At 43.0% G+C, this 24547-nt stretch overlaps 1 protein-coding gene across 5 annotated transcripts in view; it reads left to right on the top strand.

The window, feature by feature from the left end:
• Nucleotides 1-2423: 2423 nt before the first annotated feature.
• IQGAP2 (IQ motif containing GTPase activating protein 2) overlaps nucleotides 2424-24547 on the top strand; it is a 132206-nt gene continuing 110082 nt past the window's right edge. The window contains exons 1-2 of one of the 5 annotated variants that reach the window (XM_074855449.1): nucleotides 2424-3234; nucleotides 23063-23162. In XM_074855449.1, the coding sequence (XP_074711550.1) occupies nucleotides 3189-3234; nucleotides 23063-23162 (146 nt within the window). In that variant the 5' untranslated portion in view covers nucleotides 2424-3188. The remainder of the gene's footprint in view (nucleotides 3235-23062; nucleotides 23163-24547) is intronic. The other 4 variants (XM_074855453.1, XM_074855454.1, XM_074855455.1 and 1 more) reach the window with 4 other exon arrangements.

The raw sequence follows: 24547 nt of genomic DNA, 5'->3' as shown, positions 1-24547 counted from the left end.
AAGATAGAGGTGGTAAACCAGTGGGAACCACTCTTGTTATTCAAGAAATTGGCTAAGAGAATCTGCACATGCTCCGAGGAGAAGTACAAGGTGAGGAGGACTGTGAGCCTTCCTCCAGCAGACCCCCGGAGACGCCCACCAGGAGGCAATGCACAGGTGCAAAGAGAACATAAACTGCTGACACCAGCCTCTAGAGCTAACCCAGCCTCACTTATGCATATGTATGTTTGTGTTATGTAATCCAATGAATATGTATACCCACACTCTAGAAGTTTCCGGTAAAATGTGCTGTTGGGGTGCAAGCTTTGTGGAGAAATCCCCTTGCACCCCGGCGCCGGAGTGAACACACCTGCTGTATAACTCTATTGGAGTTGTAGAGTCTTTTTTCCGCAAGTCAAGAAGGAGGAAGGAGAGCAGAGAGGTGCAGAGGGGCTACTCCCCCACCTGACATACAGTACCTGGCAGCTTTGTAGGGGCAAGCTGCAATCCCTCTGCCTGGTTCCTGCCAGAGGGATCTGTCTAAATCTTCATGCCATGAACAACTGATGGTGTTTTCCTTTTAAGTTGGAAAACCAGGGATTAGCAAATCTAATGCAAAAGATCGTGAGCAGACCCACGTGGCTGTTTGCTTGTTACTCTAATATTCTCTTACCTGTCTTATATCCTGCTGAGAGCATTTGGTTCCTGTTGTGCCTGTTGTTCTGCAAGCATTATGGAGGTTGCCACTGCCAAAAAAACACTCTTATTTCTCTCTACCCTGGCCTTTCATTTCTCCCCACAGGCTGTGCCCTGCTCTGTGCTGGCACTCACATTCGAGAGGCAAATGGGTGAAAGTGATGGAGGAACTGCTGGACTGAGAAATAACCCTATCAAAAGAAAAAAGTCATTTTTTCTTCTGGATCAATTAGCTGAGTCCCCTGTGGTGACAAAAATGCCAATGCCAACCCAGGGCAAGGGGAGCCATGGGGTGGAGGAGAGAGAGGACATGTTGCAGGTAGAGAGGCTGAGGAGACAAAGATCAGCATTTTCTCAGCAGCCGGTGTCAACATACATGCATGTGACACCATGGCTACACACACCTTTGTCTTTCCAACCACAATGAGTGAGGGAGCAAGAAATCACACCAAACACTGGCACTGTCCTGTGGAGACCCTCCAGGGCTTTGCCAGATGGTTCCTCAAGGAGAGAGACCCCCCTGCCACTGTGTCATACCACATCTATGTACCCTGCAGACCAGTCTGAGAGTTTTTCAGGAGAGAAGCACTGTCATTTAAAATATGATGCAGCTCTGTCAAAAATTAGCTTTTAAGGAGGACAAGGCCACTTGATTTTAGTCAGAGAAAATATTTTAAAGAAAACTTTGATGTATCTGATTTTGACTAAAGAATAAAAGAAATAGAGAAAGTGTTCTTTGACATTTTCTTGCCTTAGGCTAAGTATAACAGTATAGAAGACAGTAAAAATGGTCATTTAAAGCAAATGTAAAGTTTTCAATCAACTCAAATGCACTTTAAACCGTAGAAGAATATTTCTTCATTTCCATGTTGGATTTGGTCACCCACTTTCTTTCTTTTATAAGAGGAGAAACAAGTAAATGGGTGATTGTGTAAAATTCAAGAAAACATTCAGAAAGCCAAGGGTGGACTGTGGCTTTACTGGTGCCTGCATCACACGCCTTTATAGTAAGTCCTGATCCCTGGGCTCTAGGGATGGAGGAAAGGGAGCAAAGAAAATCAAAATTATCTCAAGAAAAGTAACAGTGTTCCCCGCTGGGTGTCATTTTACTCCTGTATTCTTTCAGCCCTTTCCCCCTGAATAATCCATGTTTTAATTACTACCAGGAATGTCTTCCCCCCCCCCCCCCCCCCCCCCGTTTTTAACCTGTAAGCCATGCCCAACACAGCCAGAGACAGAGAATGCACAGAATGAGGGCCTTGCAACCTACAGACATTCTCAAACCTGTGGAAAACTGCAGAGGAGACTCTATAGATCCAGCACTGGTTTATTTTGAAACAGAAATGACCGAAATCTTCCAGACAATCTGCAAACACCCATCAAGAGTCACCTGGCACCTTGCTATGCATTAAACCACAAGCATGCTCAGCTGCATCATGTCCCACGCGCTTTGTGAGGCAGGTTGTTGCTGTGCACAGACATTGTTACACGCTCCATTTTTCAGGAAACTTCATGACTGCGGCTTAGAGATTGCCAGGAAGATATGGTCCTGCCCTATAATACACCTGTATTTGAGAAGCCCCTACCCCTGCCCATCTTCAGGTGCATTTCAGATGTCACCTCGGAGCATGTGACCACAAAACAGGAATCTTTGTCCCATGGATTTGTTCCTCTGCTGTCCAAAATCAAGCCACTTCTGAGGATACCAGGGACACCCTGCAGAGAAGCCATGAACACAGGCACATGCCCCGCCTCCTTGCAAAAGCCCTCAGAAATGGTCACCAAAATGGGACAGGCCCATGTAGGTGCATCCCACTCCAAAGGTGCCCTGCAGATTGTGGAAGTGGCTTTCTGGCCAGGCAAAAACAGTTTGTTGAGGATGAGAGTTTTTCAAAAGAGCAAAATTGCAGGAGGGAGTCCTGGGTGCCTTGGTCTTTCACGTCGTGGGACTAGAAGACTGGGGTTTTTTAATTGCCTTTTTTTTTTTCTTTTTAAATTGCTTTTTTTGTTGAGGGAGTTGCTGCTTTTTTTTTTTCCTTTTTTTTTTTTTTAATTTTTGTTTTTCCATTCTCTCTGCTTTTTGGTTTAAGGGCGTTTTGGTTTGGGGGGTGCCTTTATTCTTTTTTCTTTTTTTTTTTTTTTGATTTTGTTTTGCTTTTCTTTGCTTTTTTGGTTTGGGGATTTTTTTATTCTTTTTCTGCTTTTTGATCTGGGTTCCCCCCATTCTTTTCGCCTTCTTTTTTCTTTTCTTCTTTTCTTTGGTTCCTTTTTCCTTGTTTTTCCTCCCTTTCTTCCCTCTCCCGCCCACCCCCTCCCCGCAGGCGCCCCTCGCCCGCGGCACAGGCGCGCGTCTCCCGGTCGGCGGCGCCCCACGGCTCTGCACGGAGCCGCCTCGGGTGGCCTCGGCCCCGCGCGGGGCGGTCGCGGCCGCGGGCGCAGCAAATCAGCGGGGCCGAGGCCGCGCATAAGAAGGGCGGGCGGCAGCCGGCGCCGTCCCTCCCGGCGGCGGCAGGATGCACCATGAGGAGCTGGCGCCCCTGCAGCGGCCCTGCTACGGCTGTGAGTGGAGTCGGGGGGAGAGGGGGGGCGCGCTTCAGGCCCTTTTTCTTTGGTTTTATTGTTTGTTTGTTTGTTTGTTTTTTCTTGGTCCGCCCTCCCTTGCTGGCTTTCTCGGTTTAATACTAAAAGAGGAACCGGAGGGAAAATAAAACCCTCCCAGCAAACTCTGTTGCAGCGCACAGCGCTCCGGCTTGTTTTAGGTTAGCTCGGAGCGAGCTCCGGCTGGGTCTTGAACAGGTTTTCATGGGGCTGGGTTTTGTTTTGAAACTTTCCGAATGGCTTATAGTTGTAATTCCGCATTGCAACTTGGGAATTTTAGGTTAGAGCTCGAGCCTTGCGTTTTAACGTTTTAACTCGTTGTTAGAGGCATCGCTTTGAGTTGTAACTTTGTAACTTGAGTTGTGACTGCAGCTTCGGGTTATAATTTTGTAACATTTGGATTATGATTTCGGAATTTCGGATTACAAAATTAAAACTTTGATTTCTAATTTTATAACTTTGTCTAACAACTTTGTAACTTTAAATAATAACTGGGGTGAGGCGAGGAGCAGTGCAGGTACCAGGCATCTCTTTCCAGAGGAGGTGTATTTGCTTCCCAAACCTGTATTTAAGAAAATCCCTGAAGCGCCTTCCCTCCCCCTGCTGCAGGGCTCTCTCAGCACTGTTGTGCCATGCTGGGATTCTGTACCGGGCTGTGCTTTCTCCCGGTTCCTGGTGTCAGAGCAGTGCAAGACCTCGGCTTTGGCATCCCTGTAAGAAAGGCATTTGATATTTCAGGCGCCGCAAAATGTGAACACGCAAATTATTTGCAAAGTTTACAACCACCCTGGCATCCTGTGGTCTGATGAGCAACTTCACAGGTCTTAGCGTAGCAGCTTTGTCTAAAACTGGTTCTGAAAGCTCTTTTTTGAAAGAAGCACAACACCCCTTGACAATGTTAGGGGCTACCTCACTTTCACCCAGGGCAGACAGAAAATGTGACGCATGGCAGCGAGACCTTCAGCTTGGAGGATGCTGTGCCCTCCTGAGAATTGATGCCTGCCAGTTGGGGTAGTCTGTGGAACCTGCCTGTAGGTTTCATTTTTCATTTGCACTACCTAGTAGGTTGATGAGGGACTTTCTGAAGGCATGTTCACCGTTGTCAGTACTGATAACATTTTTTAGAGTGAGTTACTACAGACATAGGCTGAGTGCCCATGCTAGCATGTTAGTAAAGGTGAATATTTTGCTTGTGAAGCCAATTTCCCAGTCATCTCAGCTTGTTATACCTTTGCTACCTAGTAGGGCAGTGTCCAGGCAGTGTGCCACATGGTGCTCCAGTCCCAGATTGGCATTATGTTCACTTGCCTGACATGCAGAAACTCCTCGAATGGACATGGTGTGCCCATCAGGCCTGCAGCAACAGGGGCTTTCTTGTGCAGATCTGGTCTGGCTGGTATCAGAACATGCAAGTTTAGATATATGGCACTTGCTAGTCTGCTATAAAGTCCAATATGGTCAACTATGAGGCTTTGACTTAAAGCAAGGGGCTCACCCTTTGTGCCTTGGTTCCTGCCTGGGCACTGAGGATAGTTTACTTTATTGTCATAACTACTCAGAGTATGCTAAGAATTTCAGGCCTTATTTATTGTGGGAAAAGAATGGCCATGTTAGGGATGCTGAATATAGTCTTGAAGATGTGGTCTGTCCTCTCAGTATTTACACTTCAATATGATAGTTCAGAGCCTTTTGCTGCAGTGACCAGTGAGAATTTGGTGTTTTGAGCTGTAGTCACTCTTCTGGTATTTGGCCTTCTGTCCCACGGACAGGAGCAGGTAAGAGCATTTTTCTTAGTTTTTCTGACACCACCTCCTCTATAACAGATGCTGCTGGCTTGCTGAGGCTATAGTGGTTATTCTGTCCTTCCGTGAGTGAGGGTCTATGGCTGCTGTACCACACTGCATCCTCTTTTTTTTAGGATGGATTTTTTGCTGCAGAAACCTTTGAGATAACATTCCTTTCAAGGGACTGTGCAAAAGCTCCTCATACATGCCAGGTTGACGCTTTCATTTTTAAGAAAATACACCAAAGAACTCAGTAGAGAACTCCATACATCATACAAACAAACATAGCCTTGTCTGTAGTGATAGCACAAGTATGGGTGCATGATTTGTTTTTTAGCTTGTTTCTAGAAAATCAGATATGCTTTATCTACAATGTATTTGCCTGCCATTTGGGGAAAAGCAGCATCTTAAGTCAAAAAAGAAAAGGCTCCCTAACTGGAAAACTTACACTAGCATTATCTGAGCTCTTATGAAGCCCATCATGGGTTGTAGGTTCTCTGTATAACTAAAACTGCACTTTGGATCACTGGCAAACAGTTCCCTATGTTGAACAACACATCTATGCTGGATTTCCTAGAAGAGTTAATAAGTTGTCCAAGTAAGGCATTCAAATTGTTAAGACTACTTGCTTTAGAGACCTAGTACTGTTTTAAACATTTAACTTGGACTTTTGACTTTGGCTTCCAGCTCCTGGCAGAGTTTGTGTGTTGCTCTGAAGAAGGTTAGCATTTTACTACCATAATTCTCCACTAGGAAATATATGAACCAGTGCATGGGTATCAGTAGTTTTTCATTGTGATAACAAGAGAGGAAGCCATATACAAATCTTGGCTACATTTTGTAGCCTGATGGATACCACTGGGTAAGAATGTGTCCCTGAGCATATGACCTTGTAGCACAAAGTGAGTAACTGGGAAGACATACCCCTAACTTAAAGACTAGATTTTTCATTACAAGTTTTGCTGATGTCGATGCACAAAAAGATACGCATCTAGCAAAAATTCTTAGAGCTGATCATTTTCATCTTTAAAGTCAGGAAATAGCTGAATGAAACGAAACAAGAGGATCCCTTTCTGGGTGGGTGCTAGTTCAGGATGAACATGGTTCATGGGAGAAACAGGAGCTCAGAGCAAAGTCCGGAGAGTCTTCTCTTAGCCTGTTAGAGCCAAACCCTTGTGGCTTCCTGGACCACTTATTGAAAGGTTCCTCCAACTCTGCATGTTGTCAATAGCTTAAAGATGTGGAAGAGATTTTTATTGGTGCTCCACTGAGTCTTTCAGATAGTCATGTCAAGCACCAACTCAAGTGAGATCATACAAATACAAGGAAGCAGTTTATACAGCAGAAACCATGTTAACGGGCACACTACAACTGAAATTACATAGCTTGCATACGTTTCCAGTCTGGCTACAGCTGCTGCCTGTTTTATTGCTCAATCCCAATACAATCAGTTGCAGAGGTTCACAGAACTGCAGAGAATTGTGACTTTTAATACAACTCAAGGCATGAGCCATTTTTACAATAAAAATGCTTGGTGCTGTTGAATATTATGAAGAGAAAAAGTATAAATCTTGAATGTACCTCACAGATTAAATGTGAAGTTTTGAACATAGGAAGAAAGCAAATCAGCCAGTGGTGTGTCTTTGAGAATCCCTTTTTCCTTTTACTCTTAGGACCTTTATAGCTAGTTCTCCCTGAAACCTGTGTGCAGAAACAAATACTTAACTTTTTAAGAAATGTCTGAATGACTTTGCTGCACTTCCAGGAATGTAATAAAACTAGAGTGAGTGAGGCCATTCCATGCTCAGAGTAGCTGAGTTATCTAACGTATACCCCAGGACCCTGTATACCAAGTGGGAGAGAAACTAGATGCTTCAGCATCATCAAACACATCTATTGGAGACAAGCAGCTAAAGATGTCTTCAAGTCTCCTGCTGAAGCTGGAAAGCCCGCTTCACTGGGCGTAATAAGGTAAATATGGGGTAAACTTGACTTTGGTATCCAGTGATGAGGGTGTTGCTTGTACTTATGGTCCTGGCTCCCATGACTGCTTCTGTTTGACACTAGGAGTTAAGAGGTGAGACAAATAAGCAGCACAAAGCTTCATGAGGGAGAGCTGCCCTGCCTGTCTCCACAAACCTAAAATGAAACACAGCCTAAGCCTCACTATGAAACTGCACCTAGCTTCTTTCTTCAGCAGGATGTGAAAGCTTGCAAACCGGTGGCTTTTTGAGAAGCATTTATCTTCAGAAACTATAAATTTCTCTGCATTTCTATTAAGCACAGGGAAACAAATGGCTGTTTTTCAATTTAAGAGGGGAAAAAATATTTTGGTAAAAGTTCCATAGGATTTTTCTAAGTGAAAACAGATGGGGTTTTTAAAGTTTAAAAAAAAAAAATCTTGACTGTATCCTATGCATATATATTGTTTTGGGTGGATATGTTCCTGTAGTACTTGTGGTTTATAAGAACACTTTTCTTCTCCTTTTTTATTGATGGGTGTAATTTGGCAACCGAATACGTTGTTTATCTCTTCCACCCTTTTGTAGGTTGCTAATAATTAAACTGCTGAATGAGAACTTGAAAAGTTTAACTGTTTTGTTTAACCAAGTGCACATAATTCATTTGGTAGGAGTGGTTCTTCATGTGCCTTTTGTACAAAGCAGGCTCATCTTTCCTGAAGTCACTTGGTAAAGAAAGGATGGAACTACGTTACAGCATGCTTAAAACTACTTGAACACTGTTGAAACAGGAAATTTTAATATTGTGCTGGAAACAGGATTTATAACACATGTGAGTGTACTAGATCAAGTCCAATACTTGAGGCAGGGTATAGGAAGTATGCCAATTTGCAGATCATCTCTTCTGTTAAGTGGTGTTTCAGTTACCTGGTTGTCCTATCTCAAGATTTACTTGATACTGCTGCTGATTTAAGCTGACTATGATTTACGAGGAATAATCTTACATGTATGGTGGAAAAAAGAAATGCCTGGCAGTGATAGGCAGGACTGGTGGGTCATATTTCAGTGGAGCGATAAGTGAGTGTGCTCTCCTGTGCTCCACTCCTTGCAGGAAATTATTAACCTGCTGTGTTTGCTTCACTTGTTCAGGCTGTTTCAGTGTGTTTTTGGAACAGGTATCCTTGAACTGCCACATGTTGTGGAGTGAAAGTGCAGGGGCTGGACAGGGGAGAAGCAGTGCCCACCCTGGCCTGGGGAGCATGGTTGGGGATGTCAGGGGCTGGGTCCCCCCACCCTGGGATGTGGAAGCAATCAGGGAGGGGTGCCTGTTGTGGGCACCTCGTTTGCCAATCCTTGCTGAGATGGACTGGGACACAAGCTGGGCCCTGCATGTCTCATGGGTCAACACGTCCCTCACGTTGGTGCTGTGTTCACCTTCAGAAAACAAGGATGTCCTCTTCTGCCTGGTGCCAGCTGGGCTTTGAAGAGGGTTGTCTGCAGGATGAATACTGCCTTATCTTCACAGCTGGGGGAAGAAGGGACCTGCTGAGGTCTGGTACAGGGACAGGTTTATGCTGGTGATCAACACCTTGCTCCTGGCACTGTTTCAGTTGTGTTTTGCCAGCTGCTGTGGCACCAGCCAAGGGTATACTCTGGTCTGTGGTGGTGATGTGCTGGTGGGGCAGGCAGTGCCTGTAGGGTGTTCTGTGGAGGCCAAGAGCCTTAGCAAGGTGTCAGCATGTGCCACATGGCAGGAGAGGGAGGGGATGGGGCCGTGATCCTCTCATGGAGGTCTTTGGAGCAGAGAAAAGGGATGCTTTGATTTGGAGATCAGCTTCCCTGCTATACATCAAGGGAGATACTGCATCAGGTGGTGTTCATACAAATTCTGCATGGCTCCTAAATACCTTTTGAAATGTGTAAGTAAATGAATGGCTATTAAGAGCCTGTGCTGGTGGTCAATTTCAGTGTTAAATTACTGTTTTTTCAAATGAGTATACACTAGCAATAAACACTTACCTGGAAGAATTATGTCAGTTCTTTGTTATCACTTACTGCCCAAGTTAAGAGGTTGGCCAGGTATGAATTCTTCAGGAGTCAGATTCAAGGAGCACCTTAGAGCTCTGACTCACAACTGCTGGCAAACCACTGCCAGCCCCTAAGGACCTGCTGCCTCAAGGTGTGGTGCCTGCCCCACCTGCTAGCCAGGCTCCAAAGCTGGCAGAATCTACTGTCTTTATCCCAGCTGCTTCTTTTGGCTTGGGTGTATTAGGCTAAGCTGTCTGTGGCTTCAGCTAAAGTGGATGATGAAGGACATGGTCTCTGCCAGTCCTCCCCTGTGGACTCTGACCTACTTCTTTCGAAGTGCAGTAAAACTCTTGTGGCATCTAGCAAGGTATTTAAGCTGACTCTTACCAGGCTCCAAAGTCTGAAGGGAAAGATGTAGTCATGCATGCTATCCATCCTCTACTGGCTGTTCCTCCTGAAAATTAAGGGTATCTTCCAGCATTTGTACTTGATTTGTAAAGCTGCTCCATACACTGGTGATATTTGCATGAATGGAGCCTCACAGCTTCTAGGAGCATAGAACAGATTAATCCAGGGACAGCTGATAAGGGAAATGCCCAAACTTTGTACAGAAATATGCTTCATTAAGGCAGCCACTCTTTCACACAGTTGTAAGTCAAACTATATGCCAGTAAATGTTTTACTTGTGCTTTTAAAGGCATGTTTCAAAGCTGTTTGGGGGAATCATAGATAAGTACAGGGGATATCTGTGTCTAATTGTCTTGTTGAAGTGATGAGAAACAAGGTAAAAAGCTTGAAAACTAAACAAGGACACAGGTTTTCTTTGCCAAAAACACAATCCTGTATGTAGGGTCATCTTCTTTCATGACAGAAATTGCTGTTTTTAACTGGTGTTAATGACATTAGGATCCCAGCTCCTGCCTTGCTGCAGACTGTTGCAACTGGTGAAGTTTCAGCGGCCTGAATTTGCCAAGGTGTCTTCAGCTGTTCTGTCAGGCTGCTGTGGTCTTCACCTGTGCCAATGCTCATACGATGGCATGGAGACCTAATCTGTCAGGAAGCTAATCTCTCTTTGCAGAGCTGATTTACACTGCTGGATTTGCAGTTACTTCAGGCCTCTTCAGGGGCTGGCTGCAGATCTCACAGCTGTGCCTGTCAGCCCAAGGCACGGGGGGACTTTCTGGCCAGGTGGGACTGTGGCAGCCAGAATTTAAATGTGTTTAAATTGCTCTGGAACCGCACCCTGAAGCTGTGGTTTTACGTGTGCTTTCAGTCAGCTCTGCTGGTGGAAGACGCAACCTCAAGTCCTTCTACAAGATTATTTTTGGCTAGATTATGTCCCTGGTCTGGCTCGCAGCACAAACCCACAGGCAGGTCTGCCAATATGATGTAGTAGCTGGAGCAGGGATGAGCACAAGTGGGGGAACAGCAGGTTGAGTTGATTTAAGTTGTGTTACTGCTGCACATAGAGATCTGGAAAAGTGGGGTGACAAAATGTGCAGGTGGCACATGAGTGTGGACCAGGGGACGTGGGAAGGAGCAGTGTGAATCACTGTAGTCTTCCCCTGGGTGCCTTCGCTGTGGTGCTGCTGCCATCCTGGTGCCCTGCCTGCCAGGGCTGGGTCTGCTCTCAGCTCTCATGCTGCCCAGAGAGTTTTGAGTTAGACATGCTTTTGAGGGATTTTCATCTCTAGTTCTGTCGTTTCATAAATCCCTAAGTGTCAGTAAAGGCATGACAGTGTCCATCAGGCAATGCCACAGCAGTAAAATTGTAAGCAACTGTCTAAATACTAGACTACTTCTACAAGAAAGTGAAATAAATATTTTCTCTATGTAATGTAAGATTCAAGATGCTTTTTCAACCCTCTTCTGCTGGTAAAATTACTCTTGACTTGCAGGGCCTCGAAACTGTAGGGATGAGATGTGACTTGTGGCATGTGCTGCTTATTTCTGGGATTTCTAATTTTTTGAGCCCAACTGATTTACCCAGTCAATAGCTGGCTGGCCTTTGTTCAGTGGCAAACAAGTCTTAAATTCCATATGTTCTCAATACAGTATAGCAGAATAAATAATGCATTGAAATATCAGCATGGAAATGTGGTGGTGTAACTAAAAAGGAGCGTGAAGGAGTCCTGGGGAGAGCAGGGATTATATTTAGATGAATCTGGGACAGAACTTTTACCAAGGAAAAATGGTCAACTGTTTTTACAAAGTCAGGCACACTGTAAATGTGACTTCACTACATCTGAACTCAGAAGTTTTGAACCCTGCTTTTCAGACCACAGTAGAGCACAGATTTCTTCCCTGTGATTTACTGGAGGCTGGGGGATGAGCCAGCCTTGGTTTGGCATTTGAAGTTGCATGGCAGCTGATTACTGAAGGTGGGTAGACCGTTTACCTGCAAGGATTGGACGTGACTGCCTGCCACTTTGAATCTGTATCACCTCTGACTATGGCAATGATGTTTAACAAACGGGTTAGAATGCTCCCAAAAATACACAGCTTTTATCATATGTAAAGCAAGCTCCTTGCTTGTGCTACAACTTCCGTCTTCATACAGATCACGAGAAGTAAGACCACATGGTTTTGCTGAAGATTTCACTGATGTGAGTTATTTTAGAACAAAATGAGTCAAATTTCTTAGTATTGTGGGTAGTAACAGGCAAAACAAGGGCTGGTGTTTCCTAGAACACTGAACCATGGCAATAACACTCAGCATTTTCCTTTTTTTTTGCCACACTTAAACAAAATTGAGTTGCTCCATAAATGTTTACAGAGGCTTCTGATAAAAAATAGAGATGGATTTCTGTAACATTCTTCTGTATCCTTTTTCCTAGAATTATGGCAGGAGAGTCTTGACTGGTAGGCTGCTTCTGTCCAGACTGCAAATGCTGCCTATTGACAGGCCTATCTGGACTCTCCAAAAAAAGATGAAGAAATGAGCGGTCGAGACTTTCGGACTCCTAAAGCAGTAGCAGAATTGGTCTGCACTAGCTTCTTGGGCATGTTTGAGATGCAAGTATACATCTGATCAAGTTATTTCAATTTAATTTCCTTAATTTATAAAGTACAGACTTTCTTGGAAGTTGATCATTTGCATCAGAACTGTTACCAATTAAGTAGGAGTATTTTACTTGTACTCACTTCTGACAGCCTTTAGTGTGCAGGCCAGGAGAAGCGGAAATACTGCTGATGAACAAGGCTTGTTGTGACACTGGGTCTCTTACAGAAATAGTTCCTGTATAGAACAGGAATGGCAGACTCACCTGGACAAGATACTGCTGATGGAGTGGCTATTTTTTCAGACTGCTCTGCTCCCTGTAGCAGCTATCAATGCCTTATAATGAGGCTGACTATAGAGTACAAGCTGGAAAACAGGGCAAAGCTTGAAGGAAGAACCATTACAAGTCCTAGCAAAAGTCTTCATTTTTGAAGTAGTGCTTCAACAAAGGAAACAGACTGCAGCTACACAAAAGATGATAAAACTCAGTGTTCAGCCCCTGAGCATATGAATTTCCTTGTTGGGTAGAGGCTTCAAACTTGCAGACATACAGCTTAATTTGATGTTAAGTTTGTGTTGCTTGTACTATGGTTGCCATAAGAGTGATTGAAAGATAGCTACACTTCCTTTATTTTAGTGGTCTTGGTCTTGGTATTTCAAGCAGAATGTTTGTTTTGAGGAGTTTACACAATGTGTCTCATATGCTCCTGATATTTTGTTCATGATTGTTATTTAGTGTTGTCATTGCAGTTCTTTCATTAGTGGAAATGGATTCAAGGCAGCGAGAAAGCTATTTTGTGTTCAGTACTTGCTGCATTAATACAAACTTTACTTTTTGGAGTGGGCTGTAGAGTAGACATAGTGACATGAAAAATTAAGTTTTTCAATATGAGATTGACAGAGTTTTGTGTCAATTTAGAGGCAATATGAATTTAGAATACAGTTAGAATACTTGTGAGTGTATGATTTGTGTGAAAACTTGAGTGCAGCTGTCAGTAACTTGTTCCTCCTAACTTACCAACAAACTGAGTACTTCCATTTCCAGAATGTCTGCCTCATTTCTTATCTGATGATTTTTGCAGTGATATGTACAATGGTAGATGTGTCACTGTCACTCAGAGCAGTTTGGAGTCTCAATATTTAGGTACAGGATGTACCAAGTTGTTCATCTCTTCTTCATTTCTCACAGCCAAGAGTAGCCCCTCCCTGACCAGCCTCCAGGTAGTGGCAGTTTACTACAAGTGTATCTATAAATCACTGTTCTGGTCTCCAGACTGTAACGCAGATGAGCTTTTTGACACTTTCAGGACTGAAAAAGAAATTGGACAAGGTTCTGATTTAGCCAAAAAACCTGTGCAGCATTTGCAGGATGTTATCTTAATTGGTTACTGTTTAAATAGTCATCAGTCTTTTGAACATCTACCAAAGAACAGTGACAGTGACCAAAAACCTTAGTGTTACGCTCTTTCCTGTGGACTTCAACTAATTTGCCTTTTGGTGAAGCATCAGTAGCTCTTGTCAGACATGTTTTGCTTCTTCAGTCCCTAGGATCCCCCTTTGCCACAGTAAGCCTTTTACTTTATTCTGGTCCTGCATGTTGGCTGACATGTCTCCATTTTAATTAGGGTGATCTTAGCTGCTGTTTGCACAGCAGAGCATCTGAACTGGCAGCAGTATAGGCGTGAGTCAACATCAACGTGTGCAAACAGATAAGGGGTGGACAAACCTGAATCTGGGTTTCCTGTTGCCACCGTTGTGAGTTTAGTCTGCATCCTGCCCTTCCTTGCAATGGTCTCCAGCCCCTCTTTCCTGTTCTTCCACTCTACTTCTGCAGTGGCTTTCTGCACTGTGGTTGATCCACAAATGTTTATGGGTGGGGTTGTGGCCACAGGCAACAGTGATGGTGTGATTACATATAACGAAAGTTGCCTTTGGAGTTCAGCAGAAGGCTGCAGGAACATCTCCTTTTGCTGTTAACTTGTGCCTCTGCTTCCAGCTCCTTGCATAGGGATGAATGCCTTTCAGATGAACTTTTCACCCTTTTTGGGCAATCTTCAAAGCATTTTACCCTCCGCAATCACTCCTCCTTTTATGTAGGTGTGCATATGCATTTGACTTATTGATATAGCTGCAATTCTTTTCAGAGTAAAATGAAATATGAACTTCCTAACGCTAGAAATAAATTTGATGGCATTTGTAGGCAAGAGACTTAGCATTTTTCTTCTGACTAAACCCAATTACAGGGTTAATATTGAGGCGTGCTGAAGATGCTAACATCTTTCTGTGTCTTTCATAGTTGAGTAGTGTATTTTACTAGCCTGACAACATTAAACTGTCCTTTTCATTATTTCATTTATATTCTGCTTGTGTTAAGTTGAACCGAGGTCACAGCAGGTAAAATGTAAGGGAATGAAATCCATATGGCAAAATTTTTACTCTTTTATTGAGGATTATTAATGTATACTGCTAATAAAAAATAAATGGGTTAAAGTAATTCCAGTGAAATGAATGGAACAAATGGTAAATGTGTCAAAATACAGGGAATTCAAATCACAAGTTCTTTAAGAAAGCAGTGAATGTATAAAGCTGAACCTTTCACACTTTACTATTTGTTTCCTCATGAATTAACCTCTGGAGAAGGAAAGTCTGTTGGAAATTCCTGCTCGAATGTACAATAATATTTTGAATGCCTCGAGCCTCCAGTGATGTGCTGATCTGACCAACCAGCTTTTTCAAAAAATTGCTTTTTTTTAGAGCCCACATGAAAAATGTCATTCTTGCTATAAGTATGTGGAAACTAAGAAAATCTTCCAACCAGACTGACTACTTACCAATGTAGAATTTTCCAAGCTGCCTTCAAGCTTGGCTGTGTTAATGGCTTTTGGACTAGGCAAGTGGAGATAGGATGGCCTGTAAGGGAAAGAAATTGTTCACTGCTTCTTCAGGATCCATCAGGCTGTTTCCTTAGGCCTGCAGCTTTTACAGGAGCATAGACTGTGGGTTTGTTAGCAAAGAGTTTTAAGGTCAACTGCATAGTTCATAGAAAGAAGCTAGAGTTTTAAAGGTGTTCTTTGAGCACCTGAATCTTGGGGAAACCTGTTGTGCCTTGAGATTACCAGCTAGCAAAATATGCAAAGATAAACAGCTACAATTTTATTAAGGAGTTACATGAAGTATTGCTGGAGACAATGACACTGTCAGTTAAGTGTAGGTGAAAGTGGTTGGGCAATGGGCTGATAAATTGCATTTCATATTTGTAATTGTAGATGGGAACATCTGAAGTTAATTGAAACTGTTTGGAGTTGGATTTCATGTACTTCCTTCAACTCCATTACTCTGTCTCCTTGTTCTTCCAAACATACAGGACAATTTTGCTGAAGTTAAGCTAAAATGAACCATGGTTTTTTTCTGCACAAGATTAAAGGACCCTACTAGAAAAGCAATGGCCACACTCTGGTGTCATTACACAATATGATAATGTCAGAACTACTTAATATCTTTTAATGTATTGTCTCTACTAAAGTCATACTTGATGGTACTGTAGAAAACTTGAGGTTTAAAAGTAGAGGAAAGGATGTGTATAGCTATAAGCAGAAAAATGAATGTTAAACATTCTGGAAGTACATGGGGTTACTTGCTGAATGTCAAAGCTATCTTGTGTCCCTGTGGTTAAATGAGACTTTTTTAAACTTTGTGGGAATTCAGGTATCTCAAAACATATCTGGGGAGTCCTGCCCATGTTGGCACTTGACAGACTGAAATCAAAATTTTGACTCTTAGCTCCAGAAGCATGGGCTGTGGTTGCTGTTGCATCACTATCTCCTTGGTATGATAGTACTAAGGTCCATGTACTGTAATAGTGCTCAGTCTCTGTAAATGGATGTGGTTGGACTTGTGGTAGCAGATACCTAAGACTGAAATAAGACCTTTTTCAAGGAAGTGGGGGAGGAGAACTCAGGAAATTGAATGCACAGGAATGAGGCTCTATAAGAAAGCTCAAGGGAAAGGCTGGTTTAGCAAACACTTTTAAATTTACATTAGGATGTCTTTTTACTGGATTTCTGTCGTCAACACTCCCATGCTAATGGTCCTTTTTTTCCCTGTTGTGCAGTGTCTGGCAGTGAGATCTGGTCCAGAACAGTGACCCTGTCGATTCTGTATGAAACACAATTTGTGAGAGCCGGTAATGTCTGTCTGCTGTCCAGAAGATGTGTGTGTATTTCTGTACAAAAATCTGAGCCTGCATGCTTTGGACAATATAATAACTAGATTAGAAGAGATATAGCCATTTTTAAGGATGGGGAATAGTTCAATGTTCGAAATACTTGAAATTGAAGAGCCTCATAATTTAATAAATTGTATTAGTCTACTATCTCAAGTGAATTTGCCCTCCAAGTTCACAGCTGTGGTAGGTTTCTGAGTACTTGCAGTTTCTGCCTTTGTCCAGAGCCCTTTCTTGGAGCAAATGGTCAGGGAATGGACTGAATTCCCTTAACTGAAGCCATAGAAAAAGGCTCAGGCCACCTGGTTTTATTGTTGTGGGACACACACTAGCTGCTTGTGACTGTGCTCTTTGACAGAGGAAGTCTATAGAAAGCTGTTTTGATCGGAGCCTTAAATTTTTCATCCAAAGATAAATGTCTTCCACCATGAAAATAGACCTACAGGTACTAAATATCTTAAAACCAGAACACCTGTAATAAGTGTTTGGTGCTGTAAAGACATTTTTTTCTTAGTAGCTTATTGAATGGTCTCTGTTTACATGGTTAATGTTGGCATATTTTCTTCTGCTTATTTAATAAACTGTTGCATTACATACCTGCTAGTTGATATTGGGAGTGGAGGCTTGGGAATTAACTCCTGTTTCTGTAGTTTTGAACAGTGTTTTTTCTGATATCTGTACCTGTAATCCTGTCCATGTATTTTCCAGCTGTCTGACAGTGCTATAAGTTCCTGCCCCACTGCAGTGAGGTAGCAGAGAGCCTGGCTCAGAGCATTGACAGCTCAGACCTGCTCCGGTTACAGGGGTTGGCTGGTGCTGTATTGGTGGAGTAGCAGCAACTGAATTGCCAACACAGGAGTGACCACAGATCTGAACTGCCCTGGGCAGGCTCTCCTGGGGTAATGAGTACCTGAAAGTACAAATTTTACTAGGAATAAAAAGATGGCACTGAATTTATTAGCCTCTTTCACAATAGGACAAAATAGTTATATGCTCTCATAACCTAAGGTTTTAAGTCACATTGACCATCTAAAATGCAACTAGCCTTTTTTGAAACTAGAGCACTGAAGTGTGATGGCTCGTCCTCATGGTACAGGCAGATATAAATGGGATGCCGCCTAGAGCCTGTGGTACCGGGCTCAGCTTTCACCAGGGCTGTCTATGGCTAGCAAAGTGTCAGTAAAAAGTTTTTGTGCAAGAAGGGCTCAGCTTCTGGTTTTGTGTTTGCAACTGCTACAACGTGGCTCAGTTAAATGCTTTTCAGTGTGCTAATACTGGGGATATGGGGATGGGCTCAGGTGGAGGAGACGGGAAGGTGGGGGAGGAGGATACACAGTATTTGCAGAATTTCTCACCAGTGGACTGCAGCACTGCCTTGCCTACTATGTGGCCAGGACAGCACACAGCTGGGACTGCCAAATGTGGTTTAACTAATGTTTAATTCAAATACTCTGGTGAAAAACTTTTATTCCAGCATTTTACAGTATTTACTCATGTATCTCTTTTCTTTTCCCTCAATCCTGACTTTACAAATTCTTTTCTGTCACTGTAAGAGGATTTTGTTCTCTCCATCCTCTGTTACATTCTGTATATTGAGCTTCCCTGTTGTGGTGCCAAAAGAGCCCTCCTCCTTGCTCATGTCTCACTTTCCATGGGGAAAAAGTCTCTGGTGACAGGAAATTGAGGGAGATTGGCCCTGGGAAATAAAAGCCTCTGTTCTTTTCTTTGGCTTTTTCAGTATAAGAAGTCTTTCAGGTGTTTGCTACAGACATACTTATTAAAGGGTCTGCCTGATAGAAGCAGCTGTGTGCTGTTCTTGAACTATTGCAGATAGTCATACGTCTGAGTGCAAATGAATGACCAGGAAACCTTAAATGCTGCTGTAGGTTTTGCAGGGGGTTTTTACAGCCTCAGGTTTTTGAGATAAAAAACCTGTCAAAAATTCCTTTGGGGAATTGTTATGTTTGAGGAACTTAGAATTATGCCTTGTAAAGTGTTCCATAAATTTGCATTCAGAAATTAAAACAAACATTGCTTTTCCTTGTATACTCTTTGGCTATGTATTATAGAAATTTCAAGTTTAGCTTCATTTAGAAATACAATCCATGGATTCATGTGCTCATTTGAAAACTGTTACAAATTAGGCTTGTAAAACACCTCTTATTTAATGTAATCTCAAGTATAAACACTAATGGGAGAGATTCGGTAAGATCAGTATTGATGTGGATTATCTCAGTGACCCTGGGACCTCCAAAATCCTTGCCATGGTTGTGATAAGAGGGTTAACGTTGAACTTGGGCAACATTTACACAGCCAGTACTTGTTCTTAAAATTCTTGTGTAAACTGAACATATCTTATGTGAACCTGAAGTTTTGAATCTCTTTCCAGACACTGATAGTAAGGTCATGGCTCCAGTGGCTCTTGCACACCTGGGCTGATTGATAGTTTCAGTAATTATGTTGCAGATTCAGAAATGGTGGCCCTATTTCTGAAAACTTGCTCAAATTTGGAAGATTGAAATGCTTTTATGTTGTCTACTAATGCTGAGTCAGACTTAGTAAATGCTTTCTGTGCCATGTCGTCTGTAGGCACATTGGAGCACCTTGGGTTGTGTTGGCACCCCTGTGGTCAGCAGCTGACAGAGCTCCAAATATTTGCCAACAACTGCAGCTGCTGTCTTGGATCAGGGCACATCAGAAAGTTTTTTGGAATCCATAACCAAATGCCAAACATCCACTAGTCCTAGCTACTACCTTGCCTCTTTTGTTTCTTCCATGATGGTGGTACACGGGACAAATATTTCAGACAAAGATGAGGGTGGATATAAGTGCAATATGTCAGCTGATGAAAGATGCTCAAGTCTCTCAATGAACACTCCCTGGTGGTAAACAGACTTATTTTTTGTGAGAAATAGGTGGAATGAGAACATGTAGGAAGTTGTTACTAGAATGTGACTTTATTTCCATTGAATCAATTGTGGGAAGAATTGTTGCATCACAGTGAGTGCCAGAACGTCTGTTCTTGTATTTGTTCAAAATTAGGTGTAGCAATTTAAGCTTTAGTATTACTCACTGCTCCATGCAGTGGTTCTCACACACTTTTCCTTTAGTGCTTCTCCATGAAGGAATATCTATGAGGGAACTTGGTATCTTTGCATACATGCTTTGTATGTATTGACTGTTGGCTAACAGGTTGGCAACATCTAAAATGAGTTGAAATGGAAAGCTTTTAGGTAGCTACACTGGCATTTTTATTAGTTCTTGTCACTAGTCCAGACATACTCTTTAACTTTCCTTCTTTGAGGGAATATTTGATATTTTTCCTCTTAATTCCAAATCAAAATCACAAAATTGATGAATTGAATCATAAGATGTTAATTTTAAATTTTACAGGCTTTTTTTCCTGCATAGCTTCTATGTAGTGTGCATGTGCCTTTTTTGTGGTATCTGGATCTTTTCAGCTGCAAGATTTTGTCTGCCTGGATCCTGCTTGGCCTTACTAGTGAGCTGGAGGTATTCAGGTGAAGGCCAGTCCTACTTACTCGGCCCCATAACATCCTTTATTGTAGTGCTCTCTTCCCTTGAGTTGAGCACTGTCAAGAAGTTACTGATACAGCAGAAATGTGTTTATTCTTTCATCAATCTTAGTCTCCTGACTAACACTTGCCCTGTTAGTCAGAAAGACTGGTCTTTCCGTCTTCAAATGAAGATGTTGAACTTGGTGTGGCTGGGTTGATGGATGCACTTATAGTGTGTTTGTCTGACATAGTGAAAAACTACATGCAGGGCTCTAGTTGAAGACTGAAGCCTTTGCCAGAATATATTATTGTAGACTAGACTTTGAGGACCCAAGTCTTCAAAGTAGTTTCCTCTGCAGCTCAGTCCTGGGGCCACCTCTATTCTGCAGGTTGTCATTGCTGTTTCTAAAAGTGTCTGTAACCACTTATTTGATGTGACAGCACTGTTGCTTTGAAGCCACTATGTGCTGGAGGGGCAAAGCATGTAATCAGTTTTATCAAAAACTGGTGTTGCAAGAGACTCCTCCCAGCATAAGCACTGTAGGTGTTGGCACTCCCTGTGCTCTGTCTTTTCAGTGTTCAGACGTTCAGACCAGAAACAGCCACTTTGGCCCCAGCAGGAAAGAAGACTGATTTCCTACCTGTGAGCTGCTGATAACAGTATCTCTTCTAGAAAGGATGTGGGTTTTCCACTTCTCAGTGTCTACAAGTTACTTCATCTTGCCTCTTGCTGTTTTGCCTCCTTATTGGAGGTTTTCTGAAGCAGAAAAGCTATTATAATGCCACAATATCTGTCAGTGCTTTCATCTACACTCTGAATCAATCTTTGCAAATTATTTTAATAAGGGATTTGAGGCTGACCAGGGCTGCTTGATCTGGGATGTCCTTGTTGAGAATGGGAGGCACCTGTGGATGTGTAGATCCAGGACTAGACTGTAAAGCATTAGTGTTATTCAGATAAATTCCCAGGCTGATACTTATCAAATGTGTTGTGTGCTTTTCTTACTCCTACTTTCAGACAAGCTGTCTTTTCTGCTGCTTTGCTTATGACTGTGGTGAGTTGTGTTTGGAGGGCGGGAGTAAATGGCTGCTTAGTGAGATAAGAGAAGCAGGGCATGGGAGCTGTGTTGTGAGGGATGAAGGCCTGTTTCAGTATCAGCTGTCCCAGCCTGGCTGACAGGGCCATAACCCACTAGGATGGTCAGCTGGGTTTCTCTGACGGCACCTGGGGCCCTCCTAGCTGAGGGAAAGATATGATGTTTGAAAAGTGGCCCTAGAGCTCAGTGTCACAAATGATGAAGTGATATATTAAATTTCAGCTCAGTGACTCATCAATACTTTTCCGTAGCTCTGGGGGGCCAGGACCCCTCTGCAGCAGAGAAGTTGTGTCAGGGAGTTGGGAGCAGCCTGTCCTGGACATGCTGATGGTGGTGTGGGCAAAAGCAGCAGTAATGCAGCCTCCATGGCCAGTTTGCCAGGCTGTGTTTTGCCACCTGCATCTCATGTTTGCCTCCAAAGTAATGTTTTGGTTCATAGCAAGTGATGACCTTGTGACAGTATCTGAGAGCTCATTTTAGATTGAGTCATGTTTATTCAAGTTATCAGACTTAAAAGGGACTTAGAGCAAGACATATATTTGTTTTATCAGTGTATGAAATTTCTGTGTAATTAGAAAGAGCCATCTTAAAAGCAAAGGAAGATGAGAGATATCAATGCTTGTGGTGATTAAAACTGAAATTACACAGCTTAATGCAGCTATATGATATGCTAACAAATGTGTGGTAGCATCAGTCCGAAACATGGTGGGCAAGCAGGGCAATTTCTTTTGTGACCTCAGTAAATGCATGTGGGATCATTTCTGTGTTGTTGGGATTGGGTTGGTTTTAGGTATAGCCTTCAATGTAGGCATGTACTTGTAAAGCCCAGTTTCTTGCTTTGTTACAGTGCCCTTTGAGTTGCCTGTATCAGCTACCAGAAGGTGTTTATCCACTATATGAGACAGTTGCGTGAGGGAAATGTTGAAAACTTGCTTGTGGCATGTGCAATCAAGCTAGCAGTGCATTTGAGGAGGAGAGAGGTCCGTGTTTTTTCACTGATAATGTGTATTGATTTTCTCAGCTAACCGGCTCGTGGGCTGCCATAGAAAGTGACTGGCCAAGGCCTGCATTTCTGTCCTCTCCCTTGTTCCTGCACCAGCTTGTCTGCAGGTGCACAGCAGCTCAGATCAGGGACCTGATCTTCCTTAGAAGCATGTCTCTTCATAGCTGTTACTCTTCAGTAAGGGCTGCCCCTTGTTCTGGTTCACTGACACAGCTGCAAGATTGCCAGATCTGACATGAGAGGTGATGGTAATATGTGGAAGAGAAACATGAGGGAGGGCAGGACCAGCTCTTTTGGCAGCCACTAGCACAAATAAGGTGTCATTTTGGTAACTGGTTTATGCTGAAGGTTGTTTCCAAAAGCCTCCTGTGTTGTGATTGGAATTCAGCCAGAAGTCAGCACTACTGTATGTATGGTCCTTTGGATTCATTGCTAGAAACATTTGGAAGAACTGCAGATTTGCTCACAGAAACCCTCTGTACCCTACAAAGAAAGGGAGATCAGTCACAGGTTAGTGGTTGCTAATCAGGATCGTCTGCAGCTGGAGATGTGCATGGAGTCATCCTTAATAGACTGGGAGAGTGCTTTTATGGAAGGTGATGTGGTTGCAGCAGTAAGCAGGGATGTGAATACCACAGCTTGTTCATCTGATCACTTCCTGATCACTCCCATCAGTGGGAGGCAGTTCTGTCTGTTGCAGTCTCATGGGTTCTAAAACTACAGCTGGTTCCCAAGTTGTCTGTGAGATAGGTTTGCAGCGTGTTATCTTCATCTCTACTGCTGAGGCACTGCTTAGCATGGGGCTGCTCCATCTGCTGCTTGCTTTGAGCCTGCACATGGTAGTCCTCAAACTCCTCTGAGGATGTCTAAGCTGAAACTCTACTGGCTCCCAGCCTCAGCCCCACATGTTTGAGTACTCCATCCTGCACCCAAACCAGGTGATGGACAATGAGAAATATGTGCTTGGTTTGGAACAAGTGAAACTCTCACCATACAGAGAACAGCATCTTTGTGATCTAAATATCTTTGTGCACCATGCTATAAAAGGCCTCTTTTGAGGAAGAGGGATACTATTTTAATTTCTCGTGCACAGTAACTTGCCTAGGTTGTCAGTAAAATTGCTCTAAGAATCACCTCAAACTTGTGTGTAACTTGATATGGGTTTCTGTTTGCAGCTATTGTAGATGATAAAAGGCTTTCAGCAGAGGAAATGGATGAAAGGAGACGTCAGAACATTGCTTATGAGTACCTGTGCCACTTAGAAGAAGCAAAAAGGTAAGTAAATGAAAACACACTTATACATGGCCTTTAAGTACAGAAGTTCAGGCCTGTTGTGTTCTTGAGCATTGTAACTTTTAATTCAACTTCCTGAATTACCTGGATTAATTTAATATTGGAATTTTATAGCATTCAGTATGAGAAACTAATGCCCAATGTGAAAAGTTTAATTCAAATAAGGATTTAGAAGTAATCAAGACAATCTCCTCAGAGTTACTGTGGTGGCCATCTTCAATGAAAGTAGGGGCTGGGTACGAAAACCTGAGGCTGTGGTTTTGTGAGAAGCTGAGTCAGAGGCTTATGTGACTAACTGGAGAAAGTCTTTTGTTCCTGGCTGCCTGGTTGTGCTCCCTTCTTGGCACTAGCACTTGTGGAGTGACTCAGGTTGCTGAGGAGGAAGAAAATCACCTGGGCTCTTACTGGGTTAACAATACATATCATCTCAGTGTTTCAGTGGTAAGTGCAGTCCGAGCAATTAGATAACGTGGACTCTGTTCTTCCCATACTTCCTCTAGCCCCGTTGGTCAAGAGTAGTCATCTCCTGAAGTGACAGCCTGTGATAAAGCACTCATCTGCAAATGCACAGGGATTTCGTCACCTTTGTGCAAATGTACTGTGTTATGTATGCTTTATTCTCAAAACAAATATTCAACAATTTTCATAATTACTGAGCAAGAAAACACAGTGCAATATCCTTGTGCTTTTGGAGTAGCTTGAAGTGCTGCTATTATCATATGTAAAAGCATATTTTACATTCAGTCTGGTCAGAATTTTTCAAAGATGCCTGTTGTGCTCAATTTATTGCCCTGGGAAACACTGGTAAGTGCCTTTCTTCTGCTCTGCAGTTATTGATCAAGGTGTTTTTAGTCCAAAACTTTTAGTTGGATGATTTTTGTAAGAATTTCTGAAAAGAAAAGGAAAGCTGAACTCTAGTGATTAGCAGTGCAAGTGGGAAACCTCAGTGCCATGACAAACCATAGGCTCTTTGGAATGAAGTAACCCAGAGTACTTCAGTCAGGAACCAACTGGAAAACAGTGCCCAGGGCTTTGTTTCTGCACCGTTCCTCTTGTCATCACTGCATGGCAGTGATGACTATTTAGCAGGGCAGCTGACTGCTGGTGATCTTGTCCTAAGGGCGTTGTTATAAAAATCAGCCATTCTTACTTCCTATTCACTACCCTGTCCCATCTGCTGTAGCAAACATTGCCTGCTTTGCTCTTTCTTCCTCTTTCCACTGCAGAGTGGTTCCCCATTCACATATTTAAGATGGCAAGTGTCTTATGCTCCCCAAAAGGACTGTCCTGCTCCACACACTCTGTTGCCTCCATTGTGCAGTTGCAAGAGATTGCCCTTGGTCAGCTGAGTCAGCTCACTGTGCTGG

The sequence above is a fragment of the Strix uralensis genome, chromosome Z (assembly GCF_047716275.1).
Source record: "Strix uralensis isolate ZFMK-TIS-50842 chromosome Z, bStrUra1, whole genome shotgun sequence".
Lineage (NCBI taxonomy): Eukaryota > Metazoa > Chordata > Aves > Strigiformes > Strigidae > Strix > Strix uralensis.
The sequence above is the reverse complement of the archived record's forward strand: the minus strand, read 5'-3'. Positions and strand labels throughout refer to the sequence as shown.